Source organism: Castor canadensis, chromosome 12 (assembly GCF_047511655.1).
Source record: "Castor canadensis chromosome 12, mCasCan1.hap1v2, whole genome shotgun sequence".
In the NCBI taxonomy this organism is placed as follows: domain Eukaryota; kingdom Metazoa; phylum Chordata; class Mammalia; order Rodentia; family Castoridae; genus Castor; species Castor canadensis.
In genome coordinates, this window is record NC_133397.1 from 59,819,820 (window position 1) to 59,847,044 (window position 27,225).

Genomic DNA, 27,225 nt, shown 5'->3' on the forward strand with positions numbered 1-27,225 from the left:
TCAGGGATGAGCCTGCTGGCCCTGAGCTGGCTCACCTGCCCCAGGCAGCAGCTGCCCAGTGTTCATTCTCTGCCTACCACATGCTCTTAGTTTCCCAAGGGACCAGGAGCTGTGCAGCTTACCATGCCTGGAAGGTGTCACTTGTTCCTGTCCTGCCACCTGCCTGTGCTGGAAACCACCCACCCCCCACAGCTCAACCTGTGTCCCAGCAGTTACTCCTGTGAATCTTGTCATTGTCCTCTGTCAATGTGGGGTGCTTTTCAGCCTGCTGTCCCCCTGCCATCCACAGCAAGCAGAGCTGTAACTGTTCACTGCCCACAACCTCTCCAGCCATGAGAGAGGACCACAGCACAGGGTCCTCTGACCTGGCTCCAGGCACTGTGAGGCTGGAGCACAAGACTTCAGTGTTGCTGTGGGCTACAGCAGTCACCACCTGCATGGCTCATGAGACTGCTGAAGACAGGGTGGATCCTCTTTTCCATTCAGTTGTATTTTACAAGTTAAAAATATATCAACATTTTCACTGAGGCATAACATGCAATGAAGTGCAGATTTTCAGAGCATAACTCAAGGAATTTTGCATATATATCCCCATGGAGCCATCACCCAGATGAAGAAGTAATATATTCCCAACACCCAAGAAAGTTCCCTTGTGCCATTTCCAGGCAATACCCTTCCACACCCCTCAGCCTCAAAGAAATGGAGAGGGGCAGTCGTGGAGTGTGTGAGGAGTTCTCAACAAAAACTAAGCAGGATTCTTGAGGTAGAGTCAACTTCAGATTATGGGGGCTATGTGTTCCCCAGGGTTCCTATTGTAGATGTTAATTTGGGTGGAATAGGAGATGAGAGAAGCCAGCTAAGAACATGAAGAATAGGATGGGAGGGTTGGCCACTGGCCAGGCATTGGGTGCCTAAGCTGTGCTTTGTGGGTATCAGAGGGAGGCTGAGGGGTGGACAGCCCCAGTAGAAGCAGCGACAGGTGAATTCTTGGTATGTCCTTTCCCAAGGTCACATTCTACAGTGTGAGTCGGGGGGACCCACACTGCAGCCAAAGACTTCTTCCCTAGTGCTTAAAAGCGTGTTGAAACCCCAAGAAAAAACCACTCAAGTCAACTCAAGACAGCATGTGTCTTGGGCCCTTTACATCAATACTGCTGCAGCCTTGGACATTTTCCCAAGGATGAGATGTGAGGGAGCCCTGGGGACAGTATCTGGCTGGTAGAAAGAGCAGCAGACCAAGCAGAGCCTAATAGTGAGCTTCAAGTAACACTGCCATCTCAGCCATTCTAGGACCACAGCAGTGTGAGTGTAAGAACTTGGAGACCCTGGGATTTACAAAGGCCTTGGTGGTGAGGGTAGTGGCATTTTCAGTGCAGGGTGGGATCCTGGATAGATATGCTCATTGGAACAACTCCAGCCTCATTCAGGTACATCTGTAAGGAATACTTTTCAACTGCAATTTAAGAGAATGCAGTTACAGTGACCTAAACAGATGGAGAACGGTCAGTCCAGAGCTTGCCCAACTGGGGAATGATACAATCAGGCATTCTTGCTCTTTCTTTCCTGATCTTTGCTTTCTAGGATTGTTACCTCATGGTCTCAAAATGGCTGAGACATCCCCTGACATCACCATCCTGTCTCCATTGAAGGAAGGGTAAGAAATGGCAAAGGGCAGAGCTGCATGCCAGCTGAGTCTGTCCCTCTGAACCAGGAAAGAGAATCTGACCTGGAAGTGGCACGTAGCAGACTTCCACTTACATCTCATTGTCCAGAACCACGTCCTATGGCTACACCCAGGCCAATCAAGCAGAGGAAAGTGATATTACCTCATTTTCTTAAGAGAAACCAGACTGATTTGACCCAGGTTTTCTTACCAGGGGCACTGTTAACTATTCTTTATCGTGACGTCCATGCTGTACACTGTAGAATGTTTAGTGGCATTTCTCGTCTCTACCTACTGGATGACAGTAGCACTCTCTCCACTTGTGACAAAAAAAACCCCTGATATGTCTAGATATCACCACATGCCTGCAGGGAAGGAAAGAAAAATCACACCTCAGTTGAAAACCACTGAGTTAGACTAATCACGCTTAGTCCCCTGGAACCAAAGGACTATATCCCCTACGAGTAAGGGATTTTAGTTGCTACTTAAGCAAATTGGAATTCTGTTAGCAGGAAAAAAGGGAGGTGGGAAATAGCCATTGGATAAATTGGTGGGATTTTTGTCATGGAATATTAGACAGCTCTGATCAGCAATAGATGAGGGAGCCTTTCTTTCAAAGGCCAAAGTCTCTTTAGTTTCTGCCTGCTTTAGGTCACTCGTTGCCTTTAAATGGCTCTTTTTAATATTTGCTTTATAATTGTTATGGCAGGAGGGCTAATCTGCTACAAGATAGCTTGCCATTGTTCTAAGCTAGAAGTCTCAATACTTTGTTTGTTCACCAATGTATATGGATTATGTTTTGTAACTCATTGTTTTATAACAACTGAGCTACCTCATTGAGTCAACTGTCCAAACAGGCAATTGCATAATAAAGTATTTAGGTCCATATAATTCCATCCTGGAAGCTCTGAATCAACAAATTGTATTTAAGTCTACCTCAGATGTGCAAATGAGTGTATATGACATGTGATATATCATTTGCTATGAGAAATAAAACTTTATAGGAAATGAGAACCCCATTTATAAGCATCACCAGGCTTCCTGAAAAAACACATTTGGCCCCTCCTGCACATGGCTTCACTCTCTGACCAGCTTAGTAACCTGACCAGCTCTTCTAGCACCCACAATGAGTTGTGTTCAGTCCAGGTTTGCTCCTCCTTCTTGATGGTCTGAGCATCCAGTGAGTTAACAAAGTTAATAGCTACTTTCCTGAGACCTTATTAAGGGGCTAATTAAGAGAACATATAACATAGATCCAGCCTCCCTATATCCTCCATGTGGACTTGTCCCTTTTATGCACCTGCCTAGTACATTGCACCTGATCTTATCCAATATTCAGCATAGAGAAGTTAACTGATTCAGAGAAAGGGTTAGGAAAAATTAGAATGCACACAGTTGCTTTCAAAACAGGACTGATGCTATAAAAATTAATAGGGACAGAATATCTCTAGGCAGTAAATTCCAAAAGAGATTGCTAATCCTAACACTCCTTTCTGTATCCTACCCCACTCCTGACCACAGGAGTAAGAAGGTGCCCCACGTGAATGAATTAGGGTCATCTCCATAGATTCTTTTAGTTTAAAACTAATTAAAAATCAGAACTAAGAGGACCCCTTCCTCTCTGTCTCTGCATCTGGGAAGATGAGGTCTTTGGGGTTGACAGCGGTATTGATTCTATCCTCATGGAGAAACGAGTATAAGATACGAAGACTTCCATGTAGAGAGAAGGTGACGTGAGTCATGGGTCACCATCAAGTTCAAAATCCTAGCTATCCAAGACCAGACTATCCTTTTCCTTCCATGGCTAGTTATATGAGATAATAAATTGCCTGTTGGCCTTGGCATATTAGACTTAGGTTCCAATACTTGCGAACACCAGGGTCCCAAATAAAATGCTTTACTATTTATTTACACTTTATAACATACTCTTTACTGTCCTCATCAGATATTTTTATATAAATGCTTCGTCTCCTCACTGAGAAAATAACTTTCGCAACTACGGCAGCTTTGCCTTGGGCCTCATCCTCCAGCGTACCTGCCCAGTGCTGAGCGCATGGAGAATGATTAAAATATATTCATTGATGGCTGTCAAAAAGCAATCGTTCAGTGTTAGAATGGGGGCAGTCAATGGCAGGTGGAAATTCTTGTTGAAGTAGTGTCTCTTTGCTCGGAACTTGCATCCAGTAGGCCAGACTACATAAATGAGATCCAGCAATTTAAACTGGAAACTCACCCACGTAGTGCAATTTATTTGAAATCTTGGAAATTGCTTTCTTCTTATGTATTGACTTGAAATCCCAGCCAGGTATTCATTCCTGTTAAGATTTTCATCACAGAGCATCTGTTCTTGGGTGTTACATGTTTCTTTCTCCTCCTCTGCCCTTACTCCAGGTCAACACACATCATAATAGTGTTTATTAAGGTTGAGTCTACTGCTTTGGTGAGTTTAAAGATATTTCCTAAAAGCATGTAGATAGCCCTGAAAGCTGAGTGCTTTGTTAGAGAAGACAGTTTCCTTCATCTGGGCAGTCAAGTTGTTTGCTGAAGGTATACCAAGCCCCTCCCTCTCAGTGCCCAAAGCCATCACTACCTGAGCCCTTGCTCCTCTAGGGTTGCCAGGTGCACTGGAACCAGATGTACTGCTCTGGACGGAAGATGCAGACAGAGGTGGAGACTCACACCCAGCTGGTGAGTCTGTATGTGGCACAGCTATGATGTCTTGGAATTTTCATACATTATGAACACCTCATCTGAAATCCTGGCTTTTTGTTTTTCTTCTATACATTGACATACATTGTATGTCTATACATTGCTTGACTTCCATCTGCTGCTTCCAAAAAGAACAAACATTCAGATATTTGTAAATATAGCTTTTGTGTTTTATTACTGAATCTCACAATTAGGTGGAATATTGAGAAAGAACTTAATTTTGCTTCTGAGTAGAAGCCAAGAGCATCTTTCTTTGAAAAGATGAAACTGGTAGGCTGATTGTCCTAAACCTTGACACCTGCACAGATGGAAATTCCCAAGATACCCAGGAGCCCAGCCTTGGCACAACCTCCAACACCAGCATCATCTGGAAAGGAGACAAGGTTTTAAAGAAAGGGTATTAGAAATATAGTAGGAAAACATAATAGCTATATAGATATAGATATATAGATGCAACAAACCAATGCCTCTGTAAATGTCTTCACAATTTCATGTTACCCAAAATTTTAGTTATATTTCATTGCAAATATTAAGAACACCAAAAATAATAATAACAGTAATAAATTAGCTTAAATAAGATTTGCAATTTCTGGAAGTATTGACTCACTCAGTTCTAGTTGAGGCAATGATATTCTTTGCCTTTATAAGTGACAGTAATTACTTTTTTCCTGAGCGGTAGAAATAGAATGAATGCTAATCCTTTTCTTCCTTATCTCCCTTCCACTACTCAGGAATTTATTTTCTTGTGATTGTCATCTGTCAGCTCTGGCTACTCTACCATGTAAGAAACTTTGTAAAATTCAGTAATGACTTCAGTACCTTGTGTTTCCTGGATGGAACAAGGCTTTTGTTCTCTGTCAGTGAATGTCACTTACTCTTTCCTGGAAGAGTTCTATCCTAGATTCTAGAGTGCTATCCTAGAATTGTCAAGAGAATTTCTTAATGATTTCTTTCTTACTATCTCCAACAGATACTGTTCTAAGGGCTCAGACAACTTTTTCCTACTTGAGAACCCAGTAGTTCTTCCTTGACAACCAGGAATCCTTTCTTTCCTTTGTTTGTACTCATCACCTTCTCCACTAGACTATGTGTTCCATGGAGGCACAATCTTTTTATTTCTGTAACTCTAACATTTAGCACACTTTCCACACATAGGAGGGATTTAATTCCCAAAGTAAATAAATTGAATCGTGTATTCATTTATTTGTATTTCATATAGCACCTACCAGAATGTGGGGCATACAGTAGCTTTCAGAAAATGTTCAGTGAATGAATGATTTGTTGGTACTCACCTGACTTTTCAACTATTTCCCCTTTGTACAAGGGGATGTTTTTGCAGAGTTGCTCAATGGGTGACCCAAATAGGAACCAGTCCACCTTTGTGAGCAGAGACTGCAGAGGGTTGTACCTGACCCAAGTGTACTCAGTGGAGGACATGGTGTTCATCATCTAGACCAGCAAAGGACAGCAGAAAAAAACTGGTAAGTCTGGTGAGCCTTATTCTAAACAGTGAGTGTTTTTCTCTTTCAAATGATTAAATAAAAGACAATCAGGGGTCTTAAGTCATCCTTTTTCTGACCACTCTGTCTGAAGAGAATCCTCATCATTTACTATTGCTACTTTACAGCTGTTGTCGATGAAGCCCAAGAGAAGGTAAAACTCCAGATACAGACGGTGAGGGAGGCCAAACCCAGACATCTAGCCTCGGTGCAGTGTTAGAATACTCTCACTCAGTTATTTTTTTTTTTTCATCTTGTGTAATTGAATATTATAAATTTATTCATTTTTTTCTGCAAAACACCCTTTCTCAGATCTCTCAGCTCTGAGAAGAGAGTCTATTAAGTTCTCTCTACAAAGACACTGGAAGTTGTTACTAGTTCATGTACTTATGGCTACTCTCTCAAACATAAATATAAAAATGCTTTAAGAAGCTGAGTACCAGATCCAGGGTATGATATAATGGTATGATCTTCTTTCCTACTTTCTTCATTTCTCCATTGACACCAGCATTGCTTGGCTGAAGAACAGAGAATTTTTAAGATTGGCCCCAAATTACCTGCTTCTCATACATGTACCGTTGGAGTGTGTCCAGAGCAGGGATGGCTTTATGGTCCATCTTTAGGATGTAGCAGGCCCTTCGGGAGAGCACCCGGGTTGCAATGTACCTCTGAGGAAGCAAGAGCAGTTAATGACCTTCCCCAGTTCCCTGGGTTCTGAACTTGGAGGAACGACTTGAGTACACACAGAAAGTGAATGCCATTGTTTCTCAATCGGCAATCAATTCTGGTCACTCATCTTCTTTGACACAGCATTTTCATTTTTTCACTTGTCATTTCTGCCCTCACTTGAGATAGTGCAAATCTGTACCTACTCTTCATTCTATGTAATCAGGGTTTGCAGTTTGTGGTTTAAAGATTAAGAAACAGTGCCCAGTCTCCTTCATTTGCCTTTATTGAGCCTCGTCCCCAATGTGGAATAAATACAAATTCTCTAGAACTGTGAAGTCCAGTACCATGGTAACTTGACACACATGGTTATTTGAACTTAAACTCAAGTTCATTCAATTACATAAAATGATAAATGTACTTCATCGCCAGTACTCTATAGCTGGCAATGTGTGATTGACTAGAAGCTCCTCTAGTGGAAAATACAGATATGAACATTTCCACCTTGCAGAAAGTTCTGTTGCATGGTACACTCCTGCTCAGGAACACTCCTAATTCACTGACACCCACTCCAGCGCACATATGCATGCTTCACCTGTTCTTTCCCTCCTTTGCCTTATGCACATAATTTGTGTTGGTAAAACAAATGAATAAATTCATCCCAATGAATAAATGGATGAAAGACAGAATAAGTTTTTGGATCAGATTTCTGAAGCATTGCTAATATTAGTAAATAAAACTTGGAAATTCATTTTTACAAAGAAGTATGATAATGCCTATTCTACATACATAATTAAATGTGTGTAGTTGCTCTACATTTCTGCTCTTTTGTGATTGCTCTTCTTCTGCATGATGTTTTGAATTAGAGGCTCTGATTTATTCATTTATTCATTCAACAAATATTTTTCAGAGTCTATGTGCTGGCTATTCTTTGATCATTCTTCTATTTACTTTCCGGATGGAAAAGTAAATTCTGTCTTATTTTTTCTTAGTAAAATTTTGTTTGTCAATCAATTGCTTGATTATTTAAAGGGAAAAGCAGAGTAAGGAAATTTTTAAGGAATTGCAAAGATAGACCTTAAAGTTTAAATATATAATAAATGACTATCTCTCTGCCCTGTAGAAACACTGTCTTGAAAAATATAAAAATCCTTACATGTTTATAGTCAAAAATTGTGGTTGAAGAGCAGGAGCCCGCATGGACATTAGCGATGGCAATATTTTCTTCATTGTCAATTGTTATTGTCTCTTGAATATTGCCACCACTGTTGCTTGAGCTGAAGACGTTATAAATCTAGAATTGACAACAAAGACATAATGAGTTTTCTATTAATTGCATGCATTTGAAAGGTGGGACTTCCAGCAAAATAAAGCCTTCTAATTGCTCTGGACTCTATTGAAGGCTGAAACTTCTCCAGTGAGATGCCAGTCCAAAGGCCATGGTAAAATGACTTCAAGCTTTCCTTCAGAATTTACCATGTTATATAAGGGAGAAGCAATGACATCATGGGAAAAATTAAATTGGTCACATTATAAAGTAATAGATTTCATTTGCAAAGGTATCACAGTTAGTGGAAAAATAGCCATGTAATTGTTTTTATTATTGATTATTTGTAGGAGTCCATCCCAAATAGGGTCTACTGACTTTCTATGGTCCTTCAGATTGTTTTTTACCTTCTTTTTCCTTTCCCAAGTCTCTAAGGAACTTACTTACCTCATATCCATGAGATTGTATCCCAAAGATGGTCAGCACCACAAGAAATACCACCTGAAAAAAACAGACCAGTCATATCCATTCCCTATGGGGTAGTCACTGAGGATTGGAACAGCAGGGGACACTGGCAACCGAGGGACACCAATTTGTGGTCATGGATGACCAGCAGTCCATTTCAAAAGTGCAAAACACACACATTCACTCACTCAACAGGTATTTGTTGAGTTCATGCCATCTATCAGACACAAGGCTCTAACTTTGCCACCCATTTTTCCAACTCTTCCTCACATTATCACCATCTAGATAGCAGGAAAAGCTTGGAACAGATAAATAGATATGAAGGATTCATTTTCCTATGGCAATAACCTGGTATGATTCACACTGGATTTAGATTTTAGTGGATAAGGTATGTCTTCTGATTTTACAAAAAAAAGGATTAATTTCTTGAGACTAAGAGAATAAAACATTTAAGAGGGATTCATGAGTAATATAGACACATCCAGCTATGAAAACAGGAAACCCAGGCGCATGGCTAACTTTGAAGCTGACATCAAGGACAGCATCCATATTCTGCTACCACCCATTCCTGAGTGGAACAGCAGGCCATGAGCCGACATGGAGGTAGTTCTGATATTTTGCTGCAGCTCCTAAGAGTCTGATCCACCATGCTGATCTCAGTTTTGTCCTCTCTTTTGAACATCAGAATGAACTGCACCATCCTTACTGATAGAGGGTGTCTTTGGGACTTTTCTACTTCCCTTTCCTTCCCTCTCTGAACATTTCTCTTCTGGTACCTACGGTGGAACACCTAATAAAGTCCTATATGCAGATATCCAGCCTGCCCACTTAGACAGGGCCACATCTTCTCTTTCACAGGCCAGGCTAGGAACCTCTGATGCTCCTGCACACTCTATTCAATGGGTCTAGAACTGAGGTTTGATGCAATGGATGACTGGAGAGAGCTCTGCCCCCAAAATAACCTCCCACTCAACATGATGATTAATACACTGTTGTTATAAGTTTATACTTTAGAGTTGGGTCTCCTCTTGGAAAAATCTACAGACCCCTGAGAAAGGGAACTCTTTAGGTTGACAGCCTTTATCACCTGAGGGGAAGCACTCAACATTTTGCTTTCTCCCTTGGCAACTGAGTGAGAATAAGGGGCAGAGACTAAGACAAGGGGTTCCATGCTGGATCAGGACACAGTACACAGTCCATGGGGAGCTGCAGTATAGAACTACAAAGTCCGGGATCAGACAGAGGAGTGGAGCAGCCATAAAAGGAATGCTTTGCCTTAAGGGGTGATACAGACATGATAGCATTTGGACACTCTAACTGCTTGAATTTTGCCTGATTGCTCCTGGAAGTAGAGCCTAAGATGGATAAATTGCTTCATAAATTCCACATTTACAGGAGTGAGAAAATCACATTCCTCTGTGTGTCAGTCTCTTCATTTGCAAAGTGAGGATAATGCTACTTAGCTTATACGGTTAATGCAACCAATAAATGAGATTATTTCTGTGACATGCTTAGCCTAAGGCTTAGAATGAATTTGGGAAACTACAGCTGCTATTATTACTATTACCAATATCAATACTTTTTAAATTACCACTTCTCTTTTAAACAGTAAGCACAACTGTTCTAAGAGGCCTACATTACTTAAAAGTCATAACAAGGAATTACTACCAGTGTCTTCCAACTTAAAATTCTCTACATATTTCCAAATTTTGTTCTTCATATGAATTTAGTAAACAATTCAAAAAATAGACAACAGGTATGCAAATATCCAACTAAATATTCAACACTATTCCTTCTAAGGACAAAGAGTCTTAGGGGTATGAACAGTACTTGTCTAAGACCCCTGAAACCCGTGACATGTTGGACGTGAGTATTCTTTGCAAGCAGCCACCACAAGAGAACCAAGAAGCATAAATACTCACAAGCGTTTTCATTTTGTCAGGAGGAAAGAAGGTGCTGAAGCAAGTGAAGCTACCAAGTGCAGCTTCTACCCTTTATATTGGTTTTAAGATGTGGAAATCTCTTTTTCAAATGACCATGTTGGAAGACATCATGTCTGTATCTCTGACACACCCCAGCAAACTCCCTTATCAGGACTAAGGCCCAACCACATACCTGGTATCAATGGAGTTCATTAGTCAGTAATGAAAATTCACCTCTTGGTCACTCTGCAAATACTCCCTGCTTATCTGTTTCATGCTGTACTTGAGATTTCAATTTCCACCCTTTAAAAATATTGCAAGATGCTTATTCTACACAGATAGAACAAGCATCTACAATAAGGACATATTCCTAAATTCTCCTCTGGAAGTAAAGTCTTTTCTTATGACCTGAACTGGGCCTCCATTAAGTGTTTTTTCATCACTGTTCTGCATGTTGACTTTCTCCACCTCAGGAATGGGCATGAAACTAGGGGTGAGGACAGTGGACAGTGGCTGGGAGCTCCACTTTAAGAACAAGTAGCCTTATGACTTTGTTTCTTCTTCCCTTTTAGAGTTAGTGGCAATTTTCAGAAACCATAAGGAACAAGGCTCAGAATTACCAGTACTAACCAAATGTTTACATTGAGTCTTTTCCAGAACACCATGGAAACCACGAGCTATATAATTCCAGTTATCTTGAGGGGCATTGAGAAATCCTCAGATTTAAAAAAGTGAGAGAATATAAGTTTTAACTTGTGAAATTTTTAGTGCCATGATTAGAAATGTCTAGTTAGCATTACAGTGGAATGATGAACTTATAATGCAATGACATTTTTTAAAAATATAAAGTTTTAAAAATTTGCAATATTGGAAAATATTTAAAATTTTTAAATTTTAAATATTGGAAAATATTGAGAATCACCACCATAAGCAAAAAGATAATATCACAGTATTGTTGTTCTATAGCTGAAACAATTTCCTAACTAGCAGCTTTAAAATATGGGTAAACCCTAGTCTACTGGAATTCCTCTCTCCCAGCTGCTCAGCTGGGGTGGTTGTAAAATCTTTCGGAGATCACAGCAATAGAAAGGATTGATGTTTTATAGTACATCTGCAAACGTTCTCCCATATCTGGCTCCGGATACAGCAAAGCAAGCAGGTCATTCTTCTTGATATTAGGGCCAACTGAAGTATTATATCATACCTTCTGCTTTGTCTCCCTCCTGTCCTCAGGAGTTCTGACTCTATGGATCTAATGAGAATGATGCTTGGCGTTTATGGAGCATGTACTATGTAATATGTTTCAGCATATTCTAAACATTTTGCCAGTACTGAATCATTCATTTGATCCTCATAGCCCTGTAAATTACTTTCTATCCTGCTCATTTTACAGATAGAAAAGCCAAGGCAGGGAAATTAAATAACTCTCCAAGGACACACAGCTTCTAAGGGCAGGAGTTGAGATTTGAGCCCAATCTGACTCCATTGTTCATCCTTTTAAATACTAGACTATATATACCTTCTCTGATTAGTTGCTGGATAAGTGTAACTTCTTGCTTTGCCAAGAAAGGGACAGTAGTAGAAAAGCTTCGGCTTCCAGACTATTCCTTGACTAGGAAATTGTTTACAGTGCAAGAGTGCAAATTTCAACTGAGGGAATGAGAAGCTGTGTTTGTAAAAGTTGCTGCGAATAAAATTCATTTGCCCAATTCCCCCTGAAGGAGCTAAAACTGCAGACAAGGAAGGGCTCCGTGTTGAGTGGACCTTGGATCTCTGATGCAGTAAGACTGAGAAAGATTGCAGGCATACAAACTTCTAAAACTTCTGTGGGATATTCTGATTGAAAGCACTATTTCAAGTCTCATTCAACCCCCGCCCCCACCACACAAGGAAGCTAAGACCCAAAAAGAGATGTACCCAAGGTCTATTTACAGTTAATGACAAAAAAAAAAAACCTTTCCTCCTCCAGGCTTCTGGCTTTGAGTCCAATATTTCTTAGCACTAAAACTTTTGAAATAATACTTCAATGAATGAAGCTATGAAATTATGACTATTTATTCACCCACTCTACTATACGGCCATTTCTTTGTTGAAACTAAGAGAGCTGACAGACATTTTTGTACATTTCACATACCTTGGAGTATATACCTTACTTGGGCCAACTACACTTGCCCTGGCATCTGGTTCACCACATCTTGCCAAGAGATGGGATTCTCATACTTTTAAATTTTTGATGAGCATGAAATAATATCCATGATGGAGTTAATTTGTATCTATCCAATAATTACCATTGTTCCCAATGTCTTTAGTGTATTTTCCTTTTACTTGAAGTCTCGTTTTTCACATTTAATTTTACTATTTTTTAAGTTTACTGCTAAGTTGCAATCCAATTCAATTTTTTAGGTGCCAGTTAGGCATCCAGTAGTCTTAGCCCCTATTATTGAATGGTTTATCCTTTTTCTACTAACTTATAAAGTCATGTAGTTTCCCTTTGAACACTAACCTCATTGTTGTCTCTTTGCTTCATTGGTATATTTATTTATCCAAATGACAAAATATATTTACCTCTAGCAGATTTTATTTTCATTCCACAAGTATTTTACCAGGTTTTAATATTTCTTAATTTTCACTGTGATTTTCCCTATAACCGACCAGCTATAAAAGAGAATGTTTTTCAGTTTCATTAGCATAGGTTTCTCTCTCTCTCTCTCTCTCTCTCTCTCTCTCTCTCTCTCTTTCAACAATTCTTTTGTATTTACCAGGCATTTATATCTGCATGTACTATAGTACATTCTTCCCCAAAGCAGTCATTTTGCTATTTCTGTTAACAATTTCTTCAGGCTCACTTTGAGCCTTGGTTCTTCTGCCATTTTTCCTCTGTAATGCAGAGGAAATGCCTTTTATTCCAGTCCACCAACTCAAACTCCATCTCTTGTCCTCACCACTGCACACTCCCTACTGCAATGGCTTTTATTAGTCAGAATATTGGCACTAGCTGCTGTAATAAGTGATGCCTAAACCTTTGTGATTTGACAAAAACTCACATAAACTCTAGTATAGATGATCTTCATGGTGGGTAGCTTTGCTCTGTGGATTTTAGCTTCTTCCTTATGTGGCTTCCCCATCTTCAGTGTATGGCTTCATGGTTATCTTGATGCTGCCCCGGTGGCAGATGGAAGTTTAGACCAACAGCATGGAGAAGAGACACCTATTCTTAACTTCCTCAGACAAAATGTGACCACTTCTACTCATTATCCTTTGATAGAGCAGTCACACGGCCCCATCCAGATGTGAGGAAAATGGAGCCTTAGTTTTGTGCCTAAGAAGAATCTAGCCTATACCAAAGGCCAAAATGGATGGCCTGCCTCCAGGCTGCCCATTACTCCATCCTCAATATCACTATTAATTCGTGGCTTAAAAATATCACTTTGCCTACATTTCTTTTTGTTCAAAGACCTTAACAATTGCTTCACCAAGTATAGGAAAATGTTGAAAACTCTGAGTTTGACATTTAACTCAATCTATAGTCTTATTGAAAAGTAACATCCACAAGTAATATGAAAGAAGGTGCCATACTTTGGATCTTGAATGTCTCATAAAAGCCCATGTGAAAGGCGTGGTCCCCAGAGTGTGATTCTACTGGAGGGAGAGTGGAACCTTTAAGAGATGAAATATAGTCAAAGAAAGTTAGGTCATTAGGGGTGTGCCCTTGAAGAGGAGACAGACCCCTTTCTATGTTTCTCTCTGCTTTTTGGCTTCCATGAGGTAAACAGAGCTTCTCCAACATGTGTTTCCACCACCAAATACTGTGGTATTACAGGCCCAATGCAATACGGCCAAGTGACCATGGATCACTTCTTTTTTTTTTGTCTTTTCTTTTTGGTGCTGGGATCGAACCCAGGGCCTCACGCATGCTAGGCAAGCGCTTTACCACTGAGCTACATCCCAGCCCCCATGGATCACTTCTAAAACCATGAACTAAAATAAATCTTCCCTCCTTTTAAGTTTATTACCCCAGGTATTTCATCACAGCAATGGAAAACCAAATAACATATAAAGAAATATTCTAAAGGAAGAAAGAAAAAGAGCCTACAGGGGTAGAAAGAAGTTCATGAACTAAATTGCCACAAAAGATACTCAAACCACCCTACTGTGCTGTTGTCCCCTCTCCCAGCATGACCTAGACGCCCGTCTTTTATCATGTTATTCTGTGTTCATACTTCCTTTACCCTTCCTTCTTTCCTTCTCTCCTTTATTTCCTTTCTTTCTCCTGTTCCTAATGATTACTTACCTTATGGAAATCACTGGAAAATATTCTGAAAAGGATGAAAGATGGGCTAGAGCCAAAGATACTCTGCTCTCAGAGAACTTACTATTTATCAGAAGATATAAATAACTCTTAAAAGATAGTAAATATGAAGGATCATAACAAAACATGAGTGGAATTATGATATTACAAAATACAAATTGTAGTGACCATATCTATCAAAGATAAACAGAACTGTAGCTATAGTGTCCATTGTTTTCTAAGTTATATAAAACAATCACACATTTCCTTTAATGGGCCTAACTTATACCTTTGAATTATGCCAAAGATACTGAGACTCTCATACTTAAGCCAAAACACACTCTTTACTGTGGCCCCCAGGTCTGCCCAAGTTCACTTTGACATGGTATATCAGCCTATGAATGTATTACCATGTTGTTTTCTGCAGTACCAGCAAGGGCTTGAAAGCTGTTGGGGAAAAAAAAAAGATTCAAACCTAAATGGTCCTGGGATGAGGGTGTGGTTACTTGCAAAAAGCTAAAGTAAATTCTATCATAAGCAAAATTGAGTTTTAATATAAGCATAGAACCATGCATGACATAAAATAATTGATTTTTAAAGCTAGAAAAAATACGAGAACTTTTATCTTATTTTGACAATGCAAAGGACTTTCTAAGACTAAAAGTTTTAGAATAAATTACAAGGAAAAGGCCCACAACCCTAACTGCATGAAGCGAAAGGTCATTAATTATTTTTAAAAAGTAAACTTTAAAAGCAATTTTTGAAGTGAAGAAAATACTTTTAGCACATATGAGAGGCAAAGAGTAATACATTCAACTTACATAAGGTTTTTATAAACCCACAGAAAAATAAGCACATGCTTTTTTTCTTAAATGAACAAAGAACTTGATTATAGGAAGATAGAGCAAAACAGGATGAGTGAAGACTTGAGGCTGTATTCCAAGTACTTTAATTTCTCCCTGAGAATATCAGTAACCTCAGTTAGAAAGAAAGCGTAACAGAGTGCCTCCTCTGAGCATCTTTGTGAACAGATGAGCTCATATACATAAAGGACAGAGAACAGTTACCAAAACAGAGTAAGCTTTCAATGAGATTTACCTAATATTATCATTATTTATTATAAATTATGCATGTTCAACCTTATAAATTATTAGAGAATTAGAAATTCAAGCAGTATTATTAAATTAAAATGAAATTAAGATATCTGAAAACTCTCCAATTATTTGGAATTTTTAAAAAATCACTTCTAAATAAGCCATGGATTAAAGAAGCCATAGGGAAATTAGAAAAGATTTTCAATTGAATTAAATGACAATAAAAATTCACCATAAAATTTGTAGAATTCAGCTTACATAGTGCTTAGGGAAATTTTTTAGTGTTAAGTACTTATATTAGGGAATAAAAAAGATCCTGAATAAGTTATCTAAGCATCTACCTTAAGAAATCTGAAAACAAACATCAACTTAATTCTAAACCAAGAACAAAGGGAGAATAGAAACCAATGGAATTGCAAATAGACAAACACTAATGATTTATATAAATTATCAGCCAAGTTTATAAATCTATAGCCAAACTGTTCAAGAAAATAAAAAATAGAGAAAACACTGATTATTTATCACACTAATGAAAAAGAGGACATCAATACTCACCTTAACCTAGTAAAAGGATAATAATGAAATACTATGAACAACTTTATGTGCACAACTTCAACAGCCAAAATGAAATGGCCAAACTTCTTGCAAGATACAAGCAACCAAAGTTCACACAAGAAGAAATAAATATTTGAGTGTTCCTTCTAAGCAAATTATTCTAGAAAACAAGAACAGAGAGAATATTTCCCAGCTCACTGTTGAGGCCAGTATTAATCTTGATAACAAAAAAATAGACAAATATATTATGAGGAAAAGAATTATTGGCCTTCCAGTGTAAGGCAATGGATTGGAAGATTCTTCTGTGTAATTCAGTGAATGAGAAGAGTAGGTTAACAAACTACACATTATATACTGAAGAAAGAGAGAGAGGAGGGGTATAGGGAATCGTGAAAGAGGTGACAGAACAGCTGAAAAGCATGGAGAAACAGAAAAGCTACACAGAGAAAAGTAGGGAAGAGCCCACAGCTCTAACTCCAGTTGGAAGGGGAAGCCAAAGCCACAATCACAAGGTAAACCAGGCAGACCTGGTGACAGTCTTAGCCACTGGATAAGCCTACAGTTCTCTCAAGCCTTATGTGCAGGTGAGGTTTAGTGTAACAATGATTTCTCCTTTGTTGCAGGCCAACATTGGAAAATAGGAGAGAATCAATCATTATAAACTCAGTAAATCAGCAAACCTGAAGAAGGGAAAAGTTAGTACATATGTCTCAATAATAACTGTAAGGGTAAGTCATCATAATGCTCCAATTAAAAAACGCAGACTGCCTGAATGGGTTAAAAAACAAGATCCACCTGTTTGGTAATTATAAGAACCTCACCTCACTGAGAAAGACACATATGGATCAAAAATGAAAGGATGGAAAATAACATTCTAAGCAAACAGAATTCAAAAGAAAATAGGACTAGCTATACTCATACAATGCAGACTTTAGAGCAAAATGTGTCAGGAGGCATAAAAAAGTCACTACATGTTAATAAAAGCAGCAATCTATCAAGAAGATACAATAATTTTAATGTACCAAATTTCATAAAAAATATTACTGGACATAAAGGATCAGACAGGCTCTGATACAAAAATAATGGGTGGCTTCAGTGTGCAACTCTTATCAACAGATCATGGGCTGTGTGTTGGAGGGGAACAACAAAGAAACTTCTCGTTAAACTGTACTATAGATCAAACTGTGCTTGTTCTTAGCAAAAGGTAGAGAAGCAGTATGTTAAATTGACTTAATAGACATCTACAGAATATTCTTTCCAACAACTACAAAACACACATTCTTCTCATCAGCCCACAGAACTTCTCTAAAATAGATGTTTTAGACCACAAGTCTTAAGAAATACAAAAAAGTAAACAATTTCTTGTATCTTATCAGATCATAATGGAGTAAAATTAGAAATCAACAATCATAGAATCTATAGTAATGATATAAACACATGGAGATTGAACAATACATTTTTGAATGATCAGTAGATCATTGAAGAAATAAGGAAGGAAATTTAAAACTTCCTACAATCAAATGAAAATGAAACCACAACTTCCAGAACCTTTTAAAAATTCTAAGCAAAGGCAGATCTAAGACAGGAGTTTATGGCTATGCATGTGTACATTAAAACTCATAAAGTTCTCAAGCTAATGACACATCTCAGGGTCTTAGAAAAACAAGAATAGGCCAAACCCAAAATCAATAGACAGGAAAGAATAGTAAAAATCAAGATAGAAATCAGTGAAATGCAAACTAAATGGACAATACAAAGGATCATCAAACAAAAAGTTGGTTCTTTGAAAAGATAAAAAGGTTGAAAAACCTTTAGTCAAACTCATCAAAAGAAAGAGAGAGAAGACTCAAATTAATAAAATTAGAGATGAAAAGGTGGTATTGGAACAGATACCACTGAAATACAAAGGATCATTAGGGAATATTTTGGAATTTTACATTTCAATAAATTGAGAAATCTAGAAAAAATGGATAAATTTTCTAGACACATATAAATGACCAAAATGGAACCAAGAGGATATAAACAACCTCTTAAAAGATCTATAGTGAGCAATGACATTGAAGCTGTAAGAAAGCATCTCCCAACAAAGAAAATTCCGTAACTGGACAGAATCGCTATTGTATTCGACTGTATCTTTAAAGAAGAATGAACACCAATGATACTCAAGCTATTCCATAAAAAAAGGGGAAGGAATGCTTACAAACTTATTCTACAAAGCCATTATTATTCTGACACCCAAACTAGATAAGAACACAACAAAAAAAGAAAACTATAGACCAATTTCCCTGATGAACATAGACACAAAAATCTTCAACAAAATATATGCCAACTGAATTCAACAACATATTATAAAAATAATTCACTATGATCAAGTTAGCTTCATTCCAGAGATACAGGGATGGTTCAGCATATGCAAATCAACGAACATAATACAGCACATAAATAATGTTCAGGACAAAAATCCTATGATCATCTCAATAGATAAAGAAAAAGTCTTTAACAAAATTCAAAATCACTTCATGATAAGTCCTGAAGAAACTAGGAATAGAAGGATCATACTTCAGCTAATAAAGGCTACCTATGACAAACCTCAGCCAACATAATACTGAATGGGGGAAAACTAAAAGCATTTCCTCCAAAATCAGGAATGAGATAGGGTGTCTATTCTCTCCACTTGTATTTAATACTGTGTTTGAATTGTTAGAGCAATGAGGCAAGAGAAAGAAATAAAAGGAATAAAAATAGGAAATGGAAAAGTAAAATTATTCTTATTTGAAGATGATATGGTACTATACTTTAAAAACCCTGAAGACGTCACAAAAAACTCTTCAATGTGAAAAATGCTTTCAGCAATGTAGCAGGATCCAAAATTAACATACAAAATCAGTAGCTTTTCTATAAACCAATAACAAACATGCTGTTAAAGAAATTAAGAAGACAATACAATCCCACTCAGAACAGCTTCAAAAAATAAAGTGCCTATGAATAAACCTAACAAAGTGGGCTGGCAGAGTGGTTCAAGCAGCAGAATGCCTGCCTAGCAAACATGAGGCCCTGAGTATAAACCCCAGTACCAAATAATAATAATAATAACAACAAAGGAAGTGAAAGACCCTGCAATGAAAACTACAAATATTGAAGAAAGAAACGGAAGAAGACACAAGAAGATGGAAACCCTTCCTATGTTCATGGATTGGCAGAAGTAATACAGTGAAAGTGGCTGTATGACAGAAAGTGATCTACAGATTTAATGCAGTCCTCATCAAAATTCAAATGTCATTCTTCATAGAAACAGAAATTTAAACAATCTTAAAATTCATATGGAAGCCCAAGACCTCAAATAGTCAAAGTAATCCTGAGCAAAAAGAGCAATGCTAGAGGAATCACATATCACAATACCTGACTTGAAATTGTACTACAGAACCACAGTAACAAAACATCATGGTAGTGGCACAGAAACAGACATGTATACAAATGGAATAGAAGACCCAGAAATAAGGCTATGCAACTATAGACACCTGATTTTCTACAAAGGTGCCAAAGACAGCTTCCTCAAGAAGCAGTGCTGAAAAATCAGATATCCACATGTAGCAAGCTGAACCTTAATGTAACACTTGAAACTTGAAACCAATAGAAGAAAACACTTTAAGATAAAGGCAACGTCTTTCTGAATAGGACTGTCTAGTAGCTCAGGAAATAATAGCAAGAATTGACCAATGGGATTGCATTAAATTAAAAAACTCTGCACAGCAAAGGAAAAAATTGCCAGAGTGAAGAGACAACCCACAGAATGATGTTTTTAGAGCCTAAAGTTGCTCTAAAAATAAAATCTACTTGATGAAATTAATAGAACTACAAAGAGAAATAGACAAACCCACTCTTACAGCTGGAGATTCCAATACCTCTCTTTTAGTCATTATAGAACAAGTAGCGAGAGAATTGGTAAGGATATACTTAAACTACAGAATACCATTAATGAATTGGATGTAATTGACATTTGTGGAACACTTCATTCAACAACAGCAGAATACACATTTTTCTCAAGCCCCTGTGACACATTCAAAAAGGTGTTCCACATTTTAGGCCACAAAACACACCTTAACAAATGTAAACAAACAGAAATTAAGCAAAATATATTCATAGACTACAGTGGAACTAAATCAATAATCAATAACTGAAAGATACCTGAAAAAAATCCCCAAATGTTTGTAGATTTAGCAACACACTTTTCAATAACACATGGATCAAAGAAGTTTCAAGACAGATTGAAAAGAAATATGCTAAAAAATTAACAGTGAATGTTTCTGCACAGTAGAATGTTGTGTGTCAATTTTTTCTGTTTTCTACAATTTCCTATTAATTGCTTTTATGACCAGAAAGGTTTTAGAATTTTTTTGAAAACTGATATTTAAAAGTTACAGCGAGCAATTGTGCAAGGGAAGAAGAGGGTAAGCAAAAAATCAGAGTTAAAGGATAGTTGAGGCACTTATCTTGATCAACTCATAGTTTAAAATGTCATCAAAATAAATAGAAATTATAGAAAAATCCCTATGTTTATAGCAACACTTTATTATAGTCAAGCCATGGAATCAGCCTAGATGCCCAACCACTGATGATTAGATAAATAAAACATATGTGTATATATATATTTATATATATATATACACACACATATATGTATGATGGAGTATTATTCAGCAGTAAAGAAGAATGGTATTATGTCATTTGCAGGAAAAAGAATGGAGCTAGAGATCATAATATTCAGTGAAATAAGCAAGATTAGCCAAGCTCAGAGAGACATATACCACGTTTTCACTCATATGTAGAATCTAGACTCAAAATAAATAATAATATAACATGATTGTGTAAGGAGGGACTGTCTGGGGGGCTAATCAGAAGGAAATGAGAGGGAGAAAGGAGAGGGTGATGATGAATATGATCAAAGTTACATTTTTCTATAAATAATATATATATATATGAAAATAGCACAATGAAACCAACTAAAACATGCTTAAAAGGAGGGAGGAGAAGGGAGAGGAATTAAGAAAGAGTAAAACAGATGGGCTGAAGTTGATTGAAGTCCATTACATGCAAATGAATATCAAAATGAAGCCCTTTGTACATTAAATTATGCTAATAAAAAGAAATTGAAGAAAAATCAGCACATTTGAGAACTAATTAAAATTATTTGGAGTCTATTTGATTCTAAATCATGGTCATTACACACCATGTTTCAAAGTGCCATGTTAATATATACAGTAAACCAAAGACTGAAGCTTGGTAGAATCATAGGGATGAAGCAGGAAGTAAAGAAATCTGATGGCTGAGAACAATATTCTGTTGACATTAATGGGATAACTCATGATATGCAGGTATATTCTATTAACCTGAAGCCAAATTAGCCCACGTAGAGTGGCAGGTTCTGGCAGCCATGATAGCCAATACATTACCTTAGCCTAGTTTTCAGGAATGACCACTCCCATGTTGACATACCCCAATATAAAGTTCAGATCTTAAGATTCTTAAGTCCATTCTCCTATCCAGAGTGTACTTTCACTTTGTTTTGCCTTTATAAACCTGCTACTGCTGAGTCTCCTCTGTGTCTGTTCTTGAATTCTTTCTCTGAGGAGCCCAAGCACCTCTTACCTAGGACCCAGTGGTCCAGATTCAGTGCCAATCTGATTGGGTCTGTTTTCCCATCAAGTAAGGGTGACCTAAGTGTCCAGAACAAAAGCAGTCATAAAGGAAGGGTGAAAAAAGATCAAGGATAAAATCTATTATCAACATTGAAGGGACAAATGAAAGAAAAGAGGCAGGCAATTGATGGGATGAGGGAAGGAGCAGCTGTAATAGAAATAGGACAATAGGATGTCACAGAAGCTAAGGGATAAGAGAATTTCAAAAAGTAGGGGAATAGCAGAGTCAAAGAGTACAAACAAGTCAAGTTGGATGGGTACTAAGAAGATACCAACTTCTTAATGATTCAAGGATTGAGCTCCCTACCTTGCTCATCTCCAGTCACATCACTACAGGTTATCCTTTGGTTATCCTAAAGCCAAATTGCAGTAGACTAAGCTATAACTGGTAGATGAGGAAGTGGAATCAGAAAATTTATGATTCTTTTAAGATATAAAGTCTCTGTTTGTAAGGAAGGTAGACTTAAAGGAAGGTTTTTATGTTTGTTTTTGTTTTATTTTGTTAGTATTGGAGAAATTTAACCACACAAACCAAAAAGAAGGAACAAATTAAGAGGAAGAGACTGAAGTTTAAGACAAGAAACGGCTATTTGATGGGGGAAAGTAGAAATCAGAGGTAGACATCGATCTTGGCAACAACATAAGAACACATTCCTCCAAATGAGAGGAATGGAGACTGGGTGAAGGTCCATCAGAAGACAGAGGGATGACAATTCAAGGCTGACAACTTTTTGTTTCTTTGATGTAATAGTTAGGTTAGGGGTAGGGTATCATAGTGAATTAGACAGACTAGCAAAGATTTAACAGTCACTGAAAAGAAGGAGGAAGAAGTTGACTTGAAATAAGGAAAACTGGATTCCACTCACCCTACTACAGGTTCAAGAAGAATTAGTTCTGAATTTAAATTCTTTTACATTTTAACTCTCACTCAAGAAGATAGAAGGGGTTTACTGGGAGATTGGCCTCTTCTAGATTTGAGGAAAAAGTAACCAACATATAAGACCTATTTCATATCGGAATTTCTGTTGAGGTAATCCTTTATTGAACCCTAATCATGTGGTAGGAAATATTCTAGATACAAGAGGCATGAGTCATGCAGCAAGAAACTCTCAATCTAATATGTAAGCCAAGGAGGCCACCATACATCATCCATATATACATCTGATCTATTTTAAGGTGCCATGACCATTCTGAACAATAAAGAGTGTTTACTTTTCTAAAATATATGCACTTGTTTGTATTATGTGCCTGGTACTCCTTTATGATACTCCTTTAAGTCAAATTTAAAGGTGTGCCAATTACAAAAAAGTTAAGTGAGATTGCTTTTCCAGCAAACACCCATTGCCAATAACTAAAATGTTAATTTACTGGGAGGAGCTCCAAACTGTTGGAACACATAGGTGTGGAAATGAGAAAGGACTCCTCAGACATGCAGAGAAGTGTCAGGTCAAAGAGAAAAGGCTGTTTCATGAGGCTACTGGTGAAGATTAAATCCCTGTATCTCCAGCTCTGCATATAGCAAATCATAGGTTCTTGATAAAGTGGATAACTCTGACTCAATTCTTCTGTATCTCATTATGATTAAACTAAATATTTAATAATCACAAAGTTGAATCCTAGAGTGCCATGAATGTTATAAGAAAGTCTCCTCCCAAGCACTGGACCACCCCATTCATACCACCTGGCTCTGCCCCTAGGCAGGAAAGGCACAGCCCTTTCCCCTCCTGTATGTACATGTTAGTCTGTACAAATATGTCCTAATAGGTCTCAGCCAAAGGCTCATCTGCTGTGTGAGGACTCTGCAACATTACCAACTTAACAGAGTTCACATTCCTCTGAACATGTGTCTCTGCTTCTTGTGTGGAAAAGCTGCAATGTACAAAGGAAAGAGCACAGGCTCCAGGTTGTGTGAATCCATCATTCCATTCCTACCTGCCAAGTGACCTTGGACAAGTCATGAGGCCTCGCAGACCCTGCCTTCTTCTTGCCTCACTTTACTATATTGTACAGTGTCTTACCTCACATTAAGGCTCATTATGTAATTTGTAAATCCTGGTGCAAAATGGGAATATGGGACCCTGGTTCAAATTGCAAAAAAAAAAAAAGCTTTTTTCCTTTCATATATAGGCCCTCTCTTTCCCTTACCTTCCAATGATATTTTTGATTTGTTATTTAAGGACATACTCCCTTGAATGTGGGCATATTTGCAAGGTAAGTGCAGACCCTGAAAGTTTCTGGGGCCTATCCTGCAAAATGGCATGCAGGTACATGAGTCCATACTTGACCCTTCCTGCACTAGAGCATGAGCCCTGGAGGACTACACTGGTCATGTGTCCATAAAGCCAGCACTGTCTTTCATGTGATTTCAAATTTTATAGTGTGAGCACTGGTTGTTTTATATCTTTGAACCTTCCATAGCTCTTGTGCTTAAATGGGACATTGCACTACCTGAAGCTTAATGAATAGCTATTAATTGATTGGTTTTCAATGTGACAAAATGGCTATAGTGTTATAGATCCTGTGACCCATAGTTAAATGACAAATAAAACAACTTTTCCAGCCTATATGAGGGAAGTTGGGTTTTATTCAAGTCTGATGGAACCTCTGAAGCAAAATTACACTCCAGAATAAATCCTGGGTGGTACATTTATTAAGCACTTCCAGGAACTGGAAACTGGGTGTGTGGGCAACAAGACAGCATAACTGAACAATAGCAGTATTCCCTGAGACAACTCCAGGGATCCAATTATCTTCATTGGAAGATGAGTTCCTCCAGAAGTAGATGACACTCATAGGTGTCTATGTTCTATTTGAGATGTAGAAAAGGAAACCAGTTCCAATGGTCACCCTGCAGAAAATGTATTGATTCTCAATATTGTGCTTCCTTGCTCAGTGGTCTTAGAGAATGTCCTTTACTTTGGCCTCTTATGCCAAAAAAGCCACAGAAGACAGATGCTGTGGGGCCACCAGGTCCACACAGAACCCTGTCTCCTGTTCAGCATGTAGCTCTGCCAGCTCTAGCTCTCTGGGTGCAACCAGACAGGATTATCATTTTTCTAGGAGGAGTTCCATTCTTTCCAGGCCTGAAGGCTAAGACCAAGTGAACATACTTAATCACAAGTGTTTTTATGCCATTGTCACTAGACTCTTGACTGCTTCAGTAATAATACAGAACAGGGAATAGTGACATTAGTCCTGAATTACCATGAGGTAATTATAAAGCAACATCTTACTATCAAGGAATCACTTTCAGAACAAAAGTGCTTAGGCATTTTTTGCTGTTCTTCATGATTGATAAAAAATGAAGTTATTGATCAACGTTCTCATTACCTCTATTTTTGTAGATTTTACACAAATGATGAAATTACTCAGAAGACCTTCTTTTAGCAAAATGTTTCCAAACTGTGTTTACAATAGTCAAACACTCAGGGTAACAGCTACTCTGAAGCCTCATATACCATTGCTTGCCTCTAAGGAGATGCAGAAGGTTTGGCAATGCAACTGGACAGATTTATTCAAGCAGCAAGAGAAAGGCAGGGTTATATGTATTTTGGAAAGCAATGGTCCCAGCGGAAATAGCAAAAATAAAAAGCTCAGTGGTGCCTTGAGAAAAAGCATCCTCAACTTTGCTGTAATTTGAAAAGAATTTCTCTCCTATACAAAAACAGCTACGTTATAAGTTTGGATTTTCTGGAATTGCAAACTTTCTAGCAACAATTATTATAATTCTATTTTACATGTTCCTGTTTGGTATTTTTTCGATGTATTATTTCTGGCCACAAGAACATATGAAGGGTTTGACTTAAGTATATCATTCCCACAAGAACCAGGGCTATAGTCACAGTTTACAGTCATAGTTACAGGAAGATAAACCAAGACACAAAAGGTACAAAAGTTTGTACAGAGATGAAATATGTTCAGACTTCATGATGGACCACCTGACTTGGAGCTATCACAAGGACCATCAAACTGATGCAGAGAAATAATAAATGCATGGAGTTTGAGACTGAATCTTTGCATGAAGCTTTTCCCCACTCAAACAAAGAAATGATAGCATGAGGGATAATGGGCTACAGCCAGCTAGTCCTAAATACCAGGAAATGGTACAAGACATCAAGGGAAGATAAGATTTCTTAGGCTGTATAGGCATTAGTAACTGATAACCAACTGATTAGCAGACCTACCTAGCAGAGGGCATCTGGAATAAAAATATTCCAGAGTATGTGTCCTGCAAGTAAACACACCCTTCCACTCAAGAAAAAAAATAAACGCAAAAAAGTCTGATTTCTGGGGAAATCTCTAAATCTGGAGGGATCCAGATCTGTAGTGCAAGTATATCATACATGGAATGTATCTTGTTTGTTCCAGACAAAGGGAGTTTCTACTTAGTTCATTGTGGTAGGGTGTGAGTAAAGTGAAGCCCTGGGTGTGTGTGCACTAGGAGATAAAATAATGATAGGGGTTTGTTTGAGGCATGGCCCAGCATTAACCTCTGTGAGCAGGGCAGACCCTATTTACCCATGGACTGGTTTTCCCTACACTAACCCCAGAGCACTGAATAGCGTGCTGTCACCTGAGACACCCTCAGTGTGTCAACAGTGTAGAGCAGCATTTCTCCAGCTCATATTCTCTGGCTTGATCATCTCCTTTATGCAATTGAAAAGTTTGAAGGGAATCTAATAAGCATCATTTGTGAGCATTTCCTAGGCCTTATGGAGGTGACAAAAAGTATTGATGTTCTGGCTTCCTCCCAAGAAAGGACATGAAACATAGCTTTCAGGGAAGGGAGTAAGAAACTTGCTCATGCTTCATTAGGAACTTGGCCTTAAATGAGACCAGGACTGACCCCCACACACACTTACACACACAAGCCCCTGTACACACACATGCACACACACACTCACATACCACAGAAAGTACAGAGGAAGGGGCTGTTCTGACTTTGGACTATAGAAATAACAATATTATATAAAGAAGGAATTTATTCTCTTTTAGCCTAGAGGGGAAAAATGACTCATTAAAATAAGGAAGAAGAATAGAATATAGGTCTCCTGGCTCCTAGCTCCAAGAGTAGCCACCCACCTGTATTTTCAAATACAAGGTACAAATTAGAGATAAGGGCAGAACAGTTTCTGCCTGGAAGCAAGGGGCTAGGGGGGAGAGGGAGGGCGGGGGGAAAGGGAGAAGGCGGGGGGGGTAGGGAGGAGAAATGACCTAAACATTGTCTGCACATATGAATAAATGAAAAAAAAACAAATACAAGGTAAATCCTCAGAGGCAGCATGATTATTGCTTCCCAAAGCAAGTTACCCTTACGGAGATTAAGAAGTGGTAGGAAAAATAAAGGGAAGAAAAAGGAACACAGATCAGGTTCTGTGATCATCTCAGTTGAGGAGAATCT

At 38.1% G+C, this 27,225-nt stretch overlaps 1 protein-coding gene across 1 annotated transcript in view; it reads right to left on the bottom strand.

Annotated features, from left to right (window-relative positions):
* Positions 1–4,539: 4,539 nt before the first annotated feature.
* Gkn2 (gastrokine 2) overlaps positions 4,540–27,225 on the bottom strand; it is a 40,779-nt gene continuing 18,093 nt past the window's right edge. The window contains exons 2-6 of the mRNA XM_074049877.1: positions 8,252–8,305; positions 7,694–7,831; positions 6,429–6,539; positions 5,665–5,821; positions 4,540–4,739 (exon numbers count right to left, since the gene is read on the bottom strand). Coding sequence (XP_073905978.1) covers positions 4,657–4,739; positions 5,665–5,821; positions 6,429–6,539; positions 7,694–7,831; positions 8,252–8,305 — 543 coding nt within the window. The 3' untranslated portion in view covers positions 4,540–4,656. The remainder of the gene's footprint in view (positions 4,740–5,664; positions 5,822–6,428; positions 6,540–7,693; positions 7,832–8,251; positions 8,306–27,225) is intronic.